A 15063-nucleotide genomic window follows, 5' to 3' on the forward strand; every position below is an offset into this window, starting at 1 on the left:
AATGCATGAGGTGATTAGTGCGTGAATTAGAAGTTTTTGCAGTGTCTTGTGTGAGATATGTGTATTCTGGAAATGTTTTTTAGATGTACATAACAGGATTTAGATATAGATTTGATGTGAAGAACAAAGGATTGTTTTCAGTCAAGGATCACATCTAGGCAGCCATCTAGAAGGGTATGATTTATTGTGGTGTCAACCGAAATAGAAATATCAGGTAGGTAACTTCTGGTGGGAATATTACTAGATCAGCTCTTGAAAGATTCAGTTGGCAAGACGACATACAAAATAAAATGATAGACAGTCGGTAATGCGGACCAACACAGATGGTGAGAGATCCGAATGGGATAGATAACGTTGGGTATCCTCTCTATGTGGAGTTGGATCCAGAGAAACAAACACTGAAAGAATGATTAGATAGGTAGGATGAGAACCAAGATAGGACGGTCCTGAACACCTAGAGATTGGAGAAGAGTGGTCAACAGTGTCATATGCAGCAAAGGAATCCAGGAGAATTATAAGCGAGTAATGGCCTTTAAATTTAGCAGTGATCAAATCATTGACAACCTTAGTTGCACCCTCTTTAGTCAGGCTTTCATTCCCAATAGGTTGTGAGAGGGAAGAAAGTGTGTGAGGCGAGTGTAGTCCATTCTCTGAAGAAGCTTAGAGGGGCATGTGAGCTGAGAGATGGGGCGGTAATTTGAGAGTTTGAGTCCGAATTTTATTTTTGTTCAGATAGGAGAGTTCACAATGTGCTTGAATAATAAAGAAAGATACCAGTAGAGAGAGAGTATAGATTTTAGTTGAGGTTGGGATGAGCACACGAGACGGGTATTAACTGATTTGTGAGGATAGGTGGAGTAGGAAGATGATGAGAAAAGAGTAAATACTTCATCATTTGTGGGATCAAATGAAGAGCAGGTACCAGAGTGGGCAGGGAAGGAATTGAGCTGGTTGTTTGTCAAGGAACAAGATAAAATTCGAATTTCGTCAATCTTGTCCTTGAAGATCTTGGACACTTGATAGTAGTCGGATGGTTTGGGGAGGAAGGGTTGAGAAGAGATTTAAATGTAGTAAAATGGTGTTTGGGGTTAGAAGCCTGAGCAGAGATGAGAGATTGGAGGATGTTTGAGAGGAAGAAGTTGTGCATGGAGTAAAGTTTGTCCAAATAATTACCAAGAATCCTTTCAAACTGGGATTGTTTGAATATGATAGAACTTTACTAGCTTTTCAAGCATAAAAAGCTTTTTTCCAGTACTCTCTACAAGTTGTCATAAGCTATATCCATCATACTGGCACGTAGTTGTTAACAAAAGACAACTTTAAGTGACACTTTGCTGCTGAGCCAGGCCATCCATGCAGGTTACAAGTAATACAACTCAGCAGACCTTGGAGCAATACATTATGTAATTTTGTTGAAAATGAGTAAGATCTTATGATAACATTCAGAAAAACAGGACTTTTAGTGTACAGTTGGACATTGGCAAGTAGGAATATTTGCGAGAACAAATATCTCTATGAACAAACCGGGATTGTCCATGGAAACTAGGGATAGTTGACGTCTATGCTGGTGGGTTAAATGAATTGTTACTAAAATGGCCATGTGTATGTGTGTCAGCCCGCAGTAGGGAAATTACATTGTAAACTCTGCTGGTCAGGAAATAAAGTTCTTTTTGTATAGTACTGTGGTATATGGCAGTGCTATTATTATAAATTAGAGATATATTTGAAGTTAAATAGCCCTGTAAAACCTAGGTTCTAATGTGCTGGTTCTGTGTTTTTATGTTTGTACTGTACTGAAGTTAGGAACTGTCAACAATCAGCACTCATGGTTTCAACCTGTATTTTTTTTTCCCCCCTATATCAGAATGAATGGGGCTCGCATCTCCGGGTTTGAAGCTGACGTAGGCTCTAGAACAACTCATCATTTTATGTACCCAGAAAGTGCTGTGCACCTACCACATGGAGTCCACTTGGTCCTGGTCCCATTTAAACTACAAGATCTAAGGTGGATTACTAGTGCTCTTTCAACTGGAGAGATTAAGTAGTAAGTATCCAGTTGCAGGGAAACATATTAAAATTATAGTGACTACAAAGAATTAGGGCTCCCTTCTATCATAACGCAGATCATGACCCTATTAAGCTTTTCTGAGTACTCTGGTGATTCCTCTGATATATATCTTATATTTCTGTCTAATATAATGTTAGTGCAAACTTCAAGAAAATACAGAAGGTAAAAATGAGAGGTTGTTTCTGATCTTAATTTTTATTTAGGATTTTCAAAACTTATATATTTAAAGGTTGCATAGTGTTGATAGCTCAAAAGGTAGCTATTTGTCCCAGTTAAAGTGTTTAAGTGCACAAAAGTGTCTCCACCTGGTAAACCCAGACTCTGCGCACCCTGCTGACTGCAGGCGGGGGTCACCAGGAATGTGAATTGGAGCCAAGGTGCAGGCTCTGTGAGGGGGTGTGTGCCCAAGAGTTGCTTTCATGTCTCACTGAGCGAGTCTGCTTGGCTGGTGACATGGGAACCTAAGTCCATATATAATTACATGATGAGATGGGGAGAGGAGTACTGCTCCAGGGTCCAATACAGAGAAGAGGAGGTGTCTGGTCTCCCGGGAGTGGGCTTGTTGCAGGTAGCTGTGTGGAGCAAAATAAGGTTTGTGGGAGGGGGGATTGCTGTATGTGGCAGCGTGACCGCTATTGAGAGCCTGCTAGAGGGGAGAAAGAGCCCGGCTGTAGAGGGACCACCCTAAGATAGGGGATCAGAATCATGTGAGTAGTGATCACCAGCGAGATACAGCCTGAGTAGGGCGCTAGTATTTAGCAGCCTGAAAGAGAACCTGCTGCAGAAAGCATAGCAAGGTTCTGGCTGCAGATATTCTGTGGAACTACTGATTTCGGTCAGGAGTGCTGTTAGGATCTTGTGAGTAAACCCTGACTGAAATGTGAACTGCTTTTAACTGTATTTGCAACTTAAGTCGATATGCAGGAAGAATGGAGATGGATTTGTCATGTTATATTATCTGACCTTTATGCAACCTGTGCAGGAGGAGATAATAACTATAATTATTATCGTTTATTAATAAGGTGCCACAAGAGATCCGCATTGCCTTACAGTAGATGGGACAAACCATAATTGTTATATCATGACAAACCAGAGTGGAAAACACAAAACTTACTTGTGGCAGTGCACCACCACCCTACAACCTCTGTGACCGCATAACAAAGTTGTTGTAAGACACACATGAGCAGGGGTCCTGTAGTCACTTATGCCCACACCCAACAGCTAACCAGGGCAGAGAAGTGCGTGGGAGACGGAGCATTACTTAGCTATGCAGCCTCCCTTAAGGTCGCACACATGTTACTGGGGGCTACATTTTGAACATAAAGAATCTTTAATTATCGGCTTTGCAGCAAAATAACAGAAAACAACAAACACCTAACCAGTCGGGCCACTACTTCACTTCTTCTCCCTTCTCTAAACATTGGGTAGCTAGGCCACTTACCACTTAATATATTTAATGACTGGACACTTGAATTGCACAGCTCTTGTATTTGTGGGGTTCCCTCCTCAGACACGATAGTCACCCTCTCTCTTCAGGGACAGGATGTCCTCCTGTCTTCACCTGATCCTGTCTCAGATATCCTGTAGGACACACAACAGGCCCACACTTGAACCTTCTACTGAGCTCTTCACTGACATGTCATCTCTGACATCAATTCTAGACTTCTGGGACAGACCTCTTGTCCATCTCAGACTAGTCCTCTTAAATTTCCTGCCACTTGCTCTTCTCCCAGCCTTATACTGTGTTCCTTCTGGATCTGGTAACACACATTTTCAATCTTATAGGGAAGGATCCCAAACTCCAGGGCCTGAACAGGTTGCAAACTTGTGCCACCTAGCCTGTAGCAACCACAATAGATAAATACAATACATTTTGTAATAATGCATATATGCATGCAAATATAAACCAATGTGCATAGATCATTGACTGCTTTCTAAAAGCCTTTTATATGGATTTAATTTACATCTGGATCTAAAAACAGCAATGTAAAACAATTGTTATGATTTTCTTAGTTTTCAAGCTTCTGAATGTTTTAATAACAGTTTAGTATACCTGAACCATTTTATTTAAAAATAAAAAGGGAAAATAAAAAGGGGAACTCCACCCCAGTTATTTAAGATCTGTCTAGCCATGCATATGAATGGTAATGTACTCTCTTATTTTTTTCTTTAAGTACATACAAAAGGGTGAAGCAGTATATCCAGGCTGATAAAGACAAGGTAAGCTCTATCTGAATTACTCCTTATGGTGTAACTTATCTCAATAAAAAATAAAACATATACCTTCTTGATTATCATAGCACAACACTGTAAATGAACAGTCCGGTTTTGGAACTAAAAGCTTTTATTTAAAAAGCGATTTGCAAGGGAAAGGGAGGGTGCACAAGGGAGGGGTAGAGAATAATATGGAAAGGGGTACCAGGGAAGGATATGAATAAGAACTACAGGTATTAAGTGAAAAGTGTAATAAAAGATGTAATATTACTGCTCTAAATTCAATTGATTAATAGAGCTTAGAACTCCATATGTATGTTGTCAATGAAGTCACCTGGAATGGATGATGCAAATCAGTGCAGGATCACTATTATCTCTGAGAGTGAAAATCACTATTAGAGGAGGGGTGCACCCGATAATATAGTTGACTAATTTGATGGACAAATCTTCTTGCAGAAACTAGTGAACAATGGTGATCTTGTATGCCCCTGTTTTGCAATCTGCAGTTTAACAATTTGTTTGTGTTTGGTTCAAACCTTTGGATATATAACTTATTTTGTAGACAAATCAGTTTATTTTCTGTTACCAAATAATTTTATTATCATTTTGTAGAATCATATTTTCTTCTGATTTTGTGGTCAAAACTGATCTTGTGTAACAAAAACATGTCATTTCTTTTAAGTGTATAAATGTTCTTGGCAAAATCAATTTAGTGGGCAAACTCCAAATTATGTAAACCAAATTAACATTAATTATACGAGTGTACAAAACAAATTGTGGTGACGGCCAATAGATATTTTGCTACACTCATGCCTATGAAGAATAAATACCTGCAAAATGAATGGCTCCACCCACAACATATCACTGTCAGCTTTGCGGGTAGGAACCAGCAGTACACGGCCTGTTTTTACTAAAATGAAAACGGTGTAATGACATGTATGTAAAAATTACAATTATTTTTTTTTTTTTGTCCCTAGCACGCACTTCATTAATACTCTATAAAACATATGTTGTATGTATCTCATGTTTGTTGTTTTTTTGTTTTTTTTTCCAGGTATTAATATTTAATCCAGCTTTTTTCAAATACATTCATGATAACTGGACCACTCATCATGGAAAGTATCCATCTACTGGAATGCTGGCGCTCTTTTTTGCATTGCATATATGTGATGAGGTGAGCATATCCGATTATAATACTTGTCAATCATCATTATCTACGTTTATTTAAATAGCGCCACTAATTCCACAGCGCTGTACAGAGAACTCACTCACATCAGTCCCTGCCACATTGGAGCTTACAGTCTAAATTCCCTAACATACACACAGACAGAAAGAAACACAGACTAGGGTCAATTTGTTAGCAGCCAATTAACCTACCAGTATGTTTTTGGAGTGTGGGAGGAAACCGGAGCACCCGGAAAAAACCCATGTAGACACGGGGAGAACATACAAACTCCACACAGATAAGGCCATGGTTAGTATTCAAACTCATGACCCCAGTGCTGTGAGGCAGAAGTGCTAACCACTGAGCCACCATGCTAATGGACCTAATTGATTGACATCTCTGATATCCTTTAGGTCTTCAGGACCAGATGCAGTCCTTGCCCCACAGTCCATCCATTAACATTGAATCATCTAGATGTAAAAGGAGAGAGGTTCAGAGCTGGCATATGACAGCAAAGGCCATCAACAATTTTTATATTATTCTTTAATAGGGTTAAAACGATGACAACTTGAGCTCAGCCACCCATAAAATTAATTACATGATTGATATTAATCAGTTAGCAATAAGTGGTCTAAAATATAACTTAATTTGCATAAACTAAATAATTGAAGAAAAATACAAGTTCTATTTATTCTGTAACACTTTTTAGGGACTGAGCCCTCTTTTCTGAAGACCAATATTGATCTGTAATAAATAATTGTCATCCAGACAGTTAGCATTCACTTGCTGGTTAATCCTCTCTTTAAATAATAAATCAGATGAGCAGCTTTTCAAAATAATATTTCTATTCTGTATTAAAAGATATGATGCATATATACTGCCCTTACTGGACGAAGCAGACATATGTCCAGGGTCTCAAATACAAGTTGACAATGTGTCTTTAGTTAACTCATTCTCCTATGGAAAATGTTACTCATCATTGCCAGAAACACTAATTATTCTCTCCAAAACCACACCTTCCCTAACTTACATCAATGCTGACACTCAAAGACTCTATCATTAATCTTCTGTAAATTGATAGATTATTGGCGATTTATTTTGGCCCTTATTGTTGGAATTATTTCATCCAAAAGGTCCTGGAAATTCACTAAACATCTGGTTCTTATCTTGTGTTCTGTAAAGTTTTTTTGGATTACTCTGCAAGATGTGTTTGTCCGTTCCCTTAAAAGCACAGATGCCTAAAATTCAAGTTCATTCTATTGAACTTAAACGGTAATATAGGGTTTTTATTAATTATTACTTTGACAGTATCAATTTTGTTAGAGTTGGAGTCTCTGTGTGGTGTCGCGCAGGCATTTACCACTCCATGTATAAAGGGCAGTGTCTAACTGCACCAAGTTGAAATCATTCATCACTGACTGCTTTGGTCAACATTTTAAAATTCACTTGGGTGATTTTACTCAATGAAAACACTCTCCGTTTGAAATGTATTATATTTGAGCCGACCCTGTCACACAGCGTTTTAAGCGCTCATTAAAAGCTGTGAAATTTAAAAGTACTGCACTTTTCCAGTTGCAATAAAAACGTAATAAAAAAATTATGCATCAGCGTTCCTGACGCTGAAATGTGTTGGTTATTTAATTTATAATAAAAACATAGTTTTGCAATTTTAGATTAACCTTCTGTCAAAACCTGTATTTCTGACAATTTAAAATCTGCAGACATAGCTAAACATATATATTTTAACGACCCTTCTAATGTAAAGAACTGCAGATTTAAATGGTTCTTTCTAATAATAGAGATGTTTATTTTTATTTCTTTATTTTTTAGATATCAGTGTTTGGTTTTGGTGCAGACCGAAACGGAAACTGGCACCACTACTGGGAAAACAACAGATTTGCAGGAGCTTTCCGATGGACCGGTGTCCACAACGCAGACTTTGAGTCTAAACTCATAGAGTCATTAGCCAAGGAAGGAAGACTGAAATTTTATATATAATTCACGTCACTGTAGCCAGGAAAATTGGTGTCATGTTTTTGTACTTTGATAAGAATAAAGAAAACATTCTTGCCCATAATGCATCTTGTTAGGATTGTGGTACTTACCATACACAATTTTTTTGTAATTTACAAATCAAGGATAACTAACATTGTAGCTTTGGGAAGAAGATTAAAACAAATCCTCATACACCATTAGGTATTCCCATCATTTATTAAGTGCAAGTAAGTCTACTATTAGACGTTGGGATATATCGCAGTACAAGTAAAAAAAACAACTGGACATGATCGCGTAGGAAAATCTGTATATTATTGAAATAAATAATATACTTAAAATATCTGACGTTCTAACCAAATATGTTCTAGAACTTAAAATGCCTTTTATGATAGCAGGCAGGCTATGTCAGATTATATATATATACTGTGCATGGCACAGGGATCGGTACTATGAAAGATGAGTTTACTTCAATTAATAATAGGTTTGCTGTTTAATCTTGGGTAATATGCGAACATTTTTTTCGTAAACACATTTGGTCAGTAATAAGCTTTTGTTTAAGTCAATTTTGAATATTAATTTACTTATTATTTTAGGTTTTGACTGAACACTAAAGATTCCAGGGGAATCAACTGGTGGCTATAAGTGGATCCTTTGCCATGCAATGTACAAGGCACCTATGCAAAACATGACTTTTCTACTTGAACGGGGTTCTCCATTTAATACCTCCGTCATAGAGCTGGAGAACGCGGTCCACCCATAGTGCTTTAAACAAGGTCTTCTCAAGCTCTGTGGGTGACTTGCAGGGTGCCAGCCCTTTTGATACAGGTAACAGGTGTGGCCAATTGCATTACACGGAAGGTTAATTCAATATGAATGAGTTGCTTTAAAGTGGAAAATCCTTTCAAGACATCTACACTTTCCGTGGTCATCTCTGATTGACAGTTGTGTATGTAGAAAATAAAATGTGTGTGTGTGGTATATATACACGTTATAATACATTGTTATCAAAATAGCAGTAGGTCTAGAAGAGTGGTAAAATAATTATACTTTATGAAGCTATACATTTTCTGTACCACAACTTTACATCTAAGTAATACAATTTCTTTGATTCCATTTGCATACCTCCCAGCATTGGTCCCGGGACAAATGTGAATGGTGCTGTGCAACAAACAGTTGTGTTCACATCACAAGGGTGTATCTGGTGCTTCTAAATCTTGTGTGCCCCACCCTAAAGGGACATTTGAAAAGCTGTGCAACAGTGTCAGGTGTGCATAGTACCCGCTCATGATGGCAGGACATGCCTGCCAAGATCCCGGTAGTCAAGACAAAATCAGGTCTCTCCTGCCTAAAATAGGATCTATGGAATGTTGGCTTCTATTTGTATGAGGTCAATTTAATGACATTAGAGAATCTAACTACTGCTGTATATGCTACAAGTCAGAATATTGAATCTCAGAACACTATGGGAGGCACCATAGCAACCAATATTTTTTTCTAGTAAAGGACACATGATTGGATGCCATGGACACTTACCCGTAGAACGGTTTTCAGAAATGTCTCATTGTACTCACTTTACAACATAGCTGAATTTAAAATTCATGACCCAAACTACTCCTGCCTGCAGTGCACTTCCCACAAGCGGTGCATGTGTGCGCAGTTACGCACTGACGCTCGAGGGAGACCGGATAATAGAGAGCTGCCACTGTGGATCTAAATCTTACAGCAGTGGAGGGAAAAGCTGGTAAGTCCACATAGAGCCAGCAAGTACAGGTTTAGATCTGATCTGACTCTTACCTCAATGAAATATACATTTGTTTACCACCAAGAGTCTCAAACATTCAGACTCAAAGTTCTGAACTGAACAGCGGCAGTACAGGCTGTAAAGTTAAAATGAAAACCAATGGTTGTTTGTCAGCAGATATCCTTGTAACTGACTCTTAACATTGTTAGTTACATACGTTCTGCGCCAGTGAATCTAATGGTACCTGAACATGAGGAATTAAAGAGATTTTTATCTTCACAGGCAGGCAAAGTATCCAATCCTGTATACATTTTCCTTTGCATGAATTTTATATGATGGGGTGATGTTACAGAGTTTTCCAGAGGCAGTGTGTCATACTGAACGGTGTGCTGGAGTGACTGAACTACAGCTTGTGGTGTGAAGACACCGCACAACAGTTACATAACCAACATTAGACATTGGGTAAAACCAGCTACTTGCATCTTCAGATACATCTGAAAAGAATTAGCTGCAAACATGGAAACAAATCTTTAGTATATGCCACTATACCCAAGTAGCTGACAAACAGGCTGGAACACTTGCTTTAAAGATCAACAACAAAAATAAGCTATTGACGTTTTCTAAATATGTGGGGCAGCCTGAAAATTTTAAAGGAATACTTTTAGAATGTTTTTTTTCTGCATAGACAATAACAAGGAAATCTTTGGATCATCATTATCATCAATTATTTATATAGCGCTACTAAATCCACAGCGCTGTACAGAGAACTCATTCACATCAGTCCCTGCCCCATTGGAGCTTACAGTCTAAAATCCCTAACATACACAGACAGAGAGAGAGAGACAGAGAGACTAGGGTCAATTTGATAGCAGCCAATTAACCTACTAGTATGTTTTTGGAGTGTGGGAGGAAACCGGAGCACCCGGAGGAAACCCATACAAACACAGGGAGAACATACAAACTCCACACAGAAACATACTGGTAGGTTAATTGGCTGCTATCAAATTGCCCCTAGTCTGTCTGTGTGTGTGTATGTTAGGGAATTTAGACTGTAAGCCCCAATGGTGCAGGGACTGATGTGAGTGAGTTCTCTGTACAGCTCTGCGGAATTGGTGGCGCTATATAAATAGCTGCTGCTGCAGTTGCTGATCAATGCCGCTCATCTCTTGACAATCTGTCAAGTAACCAAATCCTTAAATATCCTGACAAACCGTTCTTGTGCTGACGTTGCTCCCAGAGGCAGTTTGGAACCTGGTAGTGAGTATTGCATCTGAGGACAGACTATTTTTACACTCTACATGAATCAGCATTCGGCCGTCCAGTTCTGTGAGCTTGTCGTCTACCACCTCGCAGCTAAGCTTCACAATAACAGCACTTACATATGACTGGGAAACTCTATCAGGGCAGAAATTTGACAAATTGACTTGTTGGAAAGGTGGCGTTTTAGGTCTGTGGCACATTGAAAGTTACTGAGCTCTTCAGTTCGACCCATTTTTCTGCAAATGTTTGACAATGGAGATTGCATGGCTGTGTGCTTAATGCTATGTGCCTGTTGGCAATGGGTGTGACTAATCCTAATCCTTACATAATTTATAATACAGTATAATTCAACAGGTAAGATCATGTATACTAACCATTCACAGAAAGGCAGTTCATTTTCTGCTCTGAATTAACTATGTATCACTATATACTAATCGCAAACACACCATAACAGATATTCTAGGGACTTATAATCATATATACAGTATATAAAATTTTCTTTCAGACACTTACATGCAGATTATGCTATATATTTCTACAGTACAAATAGATATCAATGTAAGTTTAAATACATATAACATCATAGGGACAATGATACTTATAGCAAGAAAGATTGCATGCAGATGTGGAGCTTCATTTAAGATATTATATCCTACTTTAACATAATTTCCAATAACAATCTTACACATATATAAAACAGTTAGCATAGATGATACAAAACATTAAGAAGCTTCCATTACTCTGGATTATTTTTTTTAAACAAGTATATCACCTGTATGTGGGTTTATCTCAGGTTTCATTACAAGGGTTGGGTAGCACGGTGGCTTAGTGGTTAGCATTTCTGCCTCACAGCACAGGGGTCATGAGTTCAATTCCCGACTATGGCCTTATCTGTGTGTAGTTTGTATGTTCTCCCCGTGTTTGCGTGGGTTTCCTCCAGGTGCTCCGGTTTCCTCCCACACTCCAAAAACATACTGGTAGGTTAATTGGCTGCTAACAAACTGACCCTAATCTGTGTGTGTGTGTGTGTGTGTGTGTGTGTGTGTGTGTGTGTTAGAGAATTTAGACTGTAAGCCCCAATGGGACAGGGACTGATGTGAGTTCTCTGTCAGCGCTGCGGAATTAGTGGCACTATAGAAATAAATGATGATGATGATGATGAAGGTTTCATTAAAATGTTATTCCATTATTATCCTTCCAACAGATTCATAATCCTTACAGTCCATTGTAATCATTATCCAATACAATATTACTGCTCCCATAGTGCTATTGCTCCCATAATAACAACATCACTGTCCCAATACTACATAGCCTATAATTTCCATATAGTGTCCCATAGCCTTGTGGGAAAGAGGAGAAATGAAAATGAATTGTGTATTCAGGGTTATCCAAGAGAAGACAGGGTGGAGCACCAGACCCCGGCTTTATAAAGCTCAGGCCAGCACTTCTATTATTCTTTCCATTCACGCACACCCCAACGTCCGTATGATGTATGTATGATGTATGTATGATGTATGTATGATGTATGTATGTATGATGTATGTATGATGTATGTATGTATGATGTATGTATGATGTATGTATGATGTATGCGCGTTCACCATTTATTTACTTTTTTTCAGCGGTATCTTTGCTCTTCTCTCATTTTTCTCAAATGATCGGTTTTCATCTCTTAAACTAAGCACCTCAATAGTGTTCAAACGTTTCTATTTCCTGATTCATAATAATTTGCTTTGTTTCCCTGTGTTCGTGCTCTGACTATGCTCCTAAATGTTCTCTCACCCAATCCTAAACACATAGCGATGGCCTCCACAAGGAAATGGGATATATAAACAGCAAAGAGCTCGTGAGATTCTGACCTTTTCAAGCACATAATGTCCAGCCTGGCTTTCAGATCAAAGGAGCACAGTCAATCAATTTGTTGTGCTCGAAAAATTAGACACATTCTGCGAGAATCCACATTGGGATGCATCTGTAATTTATAGCACCAGTGGTTGCTAGAGGGAATAATCTTAAAAATACTTTGAAATTAATTAAGAACACTTGGGGACAGTTTGTATTATTTAAGAAAGAAAAGGATAGAAGAGCGCTGAATCCACAAAATTAATATTTAATATCAAATAAAATATTTCATATTACTAAAAACAGTCAGAATAGAATATGTGAATAAACAGCAATTGCACATGTATATAGGCACAACGGTGGTAAGAAATTAACAGACAAATGTACATATGGATAGTGGGTCACTGGGATACATACAGTCACTCTCCTGGCAGATCCATAAAACAAATATCTCACAAATCTTGGATGTCTAAGTATATTTCTCAATAGTGAAATACTGAGATGGTTGGGTTGGCAACTTGGAATTCTACATCAATGGTGTTTACTCACATCATAAACTTCAATCTCAGTCAAATTTCAACAAAATTCAATAACTGTTATAGAGTGCTCCTCTAACGCCACCATAAAGCATACTATCACGCATCTCACCAGGTTCACTGTGTGCTTTGGTTTCCCTTGGTTACCGCTATCCGCTGTTCAGCCCGGCGTTCCTCTATCATTGGACGCCATCTTGCCTAGTGGTCTGGGATCCTTCAAAAAGGGCACAGCTGAAACAAGAGGAGCGAGTGTGGCTCAGAGTGGAGATTGGGATAGTTGTGAGGGTGCATTAGTGAATAGTGTTATTGAGAATAAGCTCACTTCTAAAAAAGAGATGGGTTTTTGGGAAAGTCTGATTGAGCCTAGTAGGGAATTCCATAAGTGGGGAGAAGCACAGGAGAAGTCTTGAAGGCGGGAGTGAGAGGTGGTTACCAGAGACGAGACAAGTCGCAGGTCAGAGGTAATACCGCTGAGAACCTGTTTGAAAAACTAAGGGATGTCATTGCAACATGGCTTATCCTGCTTGTACTCTCCTGAGTATATGTGATTTCTGATAACGTCATCAATATTGTTAGAGCATTACAGGTGGGGGAATTCCATTACATTCCTTGTTTTGCTCAATCAACTTGGTGGTACAGAACTTTTTAAAAAATGACAATGACATGCAAACGATGCTATCTGTGTCCCGAAATATTTAGGGTCATTTTCGGGATTGTGCAACAGCGTGTAGGAGAATGCAGCAGGTGCAAGAAGAATACAATTCAGAGGGAATGTACTTTAGTCAAGCACAGTGGAGAATACTTTCCGTGTTGTGCAAGGTGCTGAAACCACTGGAAGTAGTCACCTGTGAAGAGAGTGCAGACACTGTTAGCTTGAGTCAACTGATTCCCTAATTAGACTTTTTGAAAAACAGCAACAGAAATTGAAGGAGGAAATTAAACAAAGCAATTCCGCTAATTATGTTGGACTTGTAGATTAAGTACTTTATTCACTTCACCAGGATCCAAGAGTTATCAACATCTTGAAATCGGATCATAACATTTTGGCAACTGTGCTTGATCCTAGCTTTGAGATCTATGTCTTTTCTTTCTTTCCAACTGACCCAGATCTCAAGAGATGCAATGAGCTCCTGGTAAGCAAGCTGACAGCTCAAGTGTTACATGACACAATGATGTCTCCCTCTTCAGTTTCTCTGGAAATTGCTGCTAGGAAAAAACTTTCCCGAGACACCCAGTGGTGATGCAGATGAGTCTGCACAATATTTGACATTTGGTCTGGTCTAAAAGAATTGGCCAAAAATCGTGACAGCTCATCCGTAAAATTAACTACAAATTCCATGAGGAAGGCCATTACCTGCAATTACATCAAAGTACACAGACTTCTGTGATAGTGGATTCCAGTGGGGATGAATTGGTATTGTTTGAGGATGATGTACACACTGATGAGGAATATGATGACAGTGTAGATTGCAGGTGCTGAGATCTAGCTGAGAGAAGGGAGCTAGCTGATGCTGGTATGCTTGGTGATATTTTGGGTAGAATGGCATGTTGGCAATTTTATGTTTTTCTACAGTAAACTTTCACCTTTATTAGAGAGGGTTTTTTTTTTTACAAAGGTACAAGCTTTATATTTACATTTTTGTTGACTTAATACCACTGTGCACTTGAACATAGGCTTTAGCACATGAGGTAGAGGGATTAGTATCATCATGACTGAGACTGGTGAGGAACAAGAACAATGCCACCCCTCCTGTTTCTGTATGAGCTATGGCACAGTAGAATGTCACTGGAGACTTTTAAGAACACTGACAGCCCTGTTATTACAATTTCTGCTTCAGCACTGAACCCTGCCACCTCTCCTGTTTCTGAGTGAGCTATGATACAGTAAAATGTAACTGCAGATTTAGACCAAGACTGCCAGCCCTATTTTTTCTATTTCAGCAATGACAATTAGCAATGGAGCAATGGAGCTCTCCTCTTTGTTTTACCTATATAACACAGTACAATGTGACTGCAGATTTATAAGACCAAGCCTGCCAGACCTACTATTTCTATTTCAGCAATGACAATTAGCAATGGAGCACGCCTCTTTATGTTTTACCTATATAACACAGTACAGTGTGACTTCAGATTTAGAAGACCAAGCCTGCCAGCCCTATTATTTCTATTGCAACATTGACAACTCGCAATGTAGCTCTCCTCTTTGTGTTTTACCTATATAACACAGTACAACATGACTGCAG

The 15063-nt window shown here is 38.7% G+C and overlaps 1 protein-coding gene across 3 annotated transcripts in view; it reads left to right on the forward strand.

Moving 5' to 3' along the window:
• Positions 1-7524, forward strand: part of LOC142094900 (CMP-N-acetylneuraminate-beta-galactosamide-alpha-2,3-sialyltransferase 2-like) — a 38057-nt gene extending 30533 nt beyond the window's left edge. For all 3 annotated transcript variants that reach the window (XM_075177509.1, XM_075177508.1, XM_075177507.1), the window contains 4 exons: positions 1865-2044; positions 4243-4288; positions 5337-5456; positions 7278-7524. In XM_075177509.1, coding sequence (XP_075033610.1) covers positions 1865-2044; positions 4243-4288; positions 5337-5456; positions 7278-7445 — 514 coding nt within the window. In that variant the 3' untranslated portion in view covers positions 7446-7524. The remainder of the gene's footprint in view (positions 1-1864; positions 2045-4242; positions 4289-5336; positions 5457-7277) is intronic.
• The last annotated feature ends 7539 nt before the right edge of the window (positions 7525-15063 follow it).

The sequence above is a fragment of the Mixophyes fleayi genome, chromosome 6 (assembly GCF_038048845.1).
Source record: "Mixophyes fleayi isolate aMixFle1 chromosome 6, aMixFle1.hap1, whole genome shotgun sequence".
Taxonomy (NCBI): domain Eukaryota; kingdom Metazoa; phylum Chordata; class Amphibia; order Anura; family Limnodynastidae; genus Mixophyes; species Mixophyes fleayi.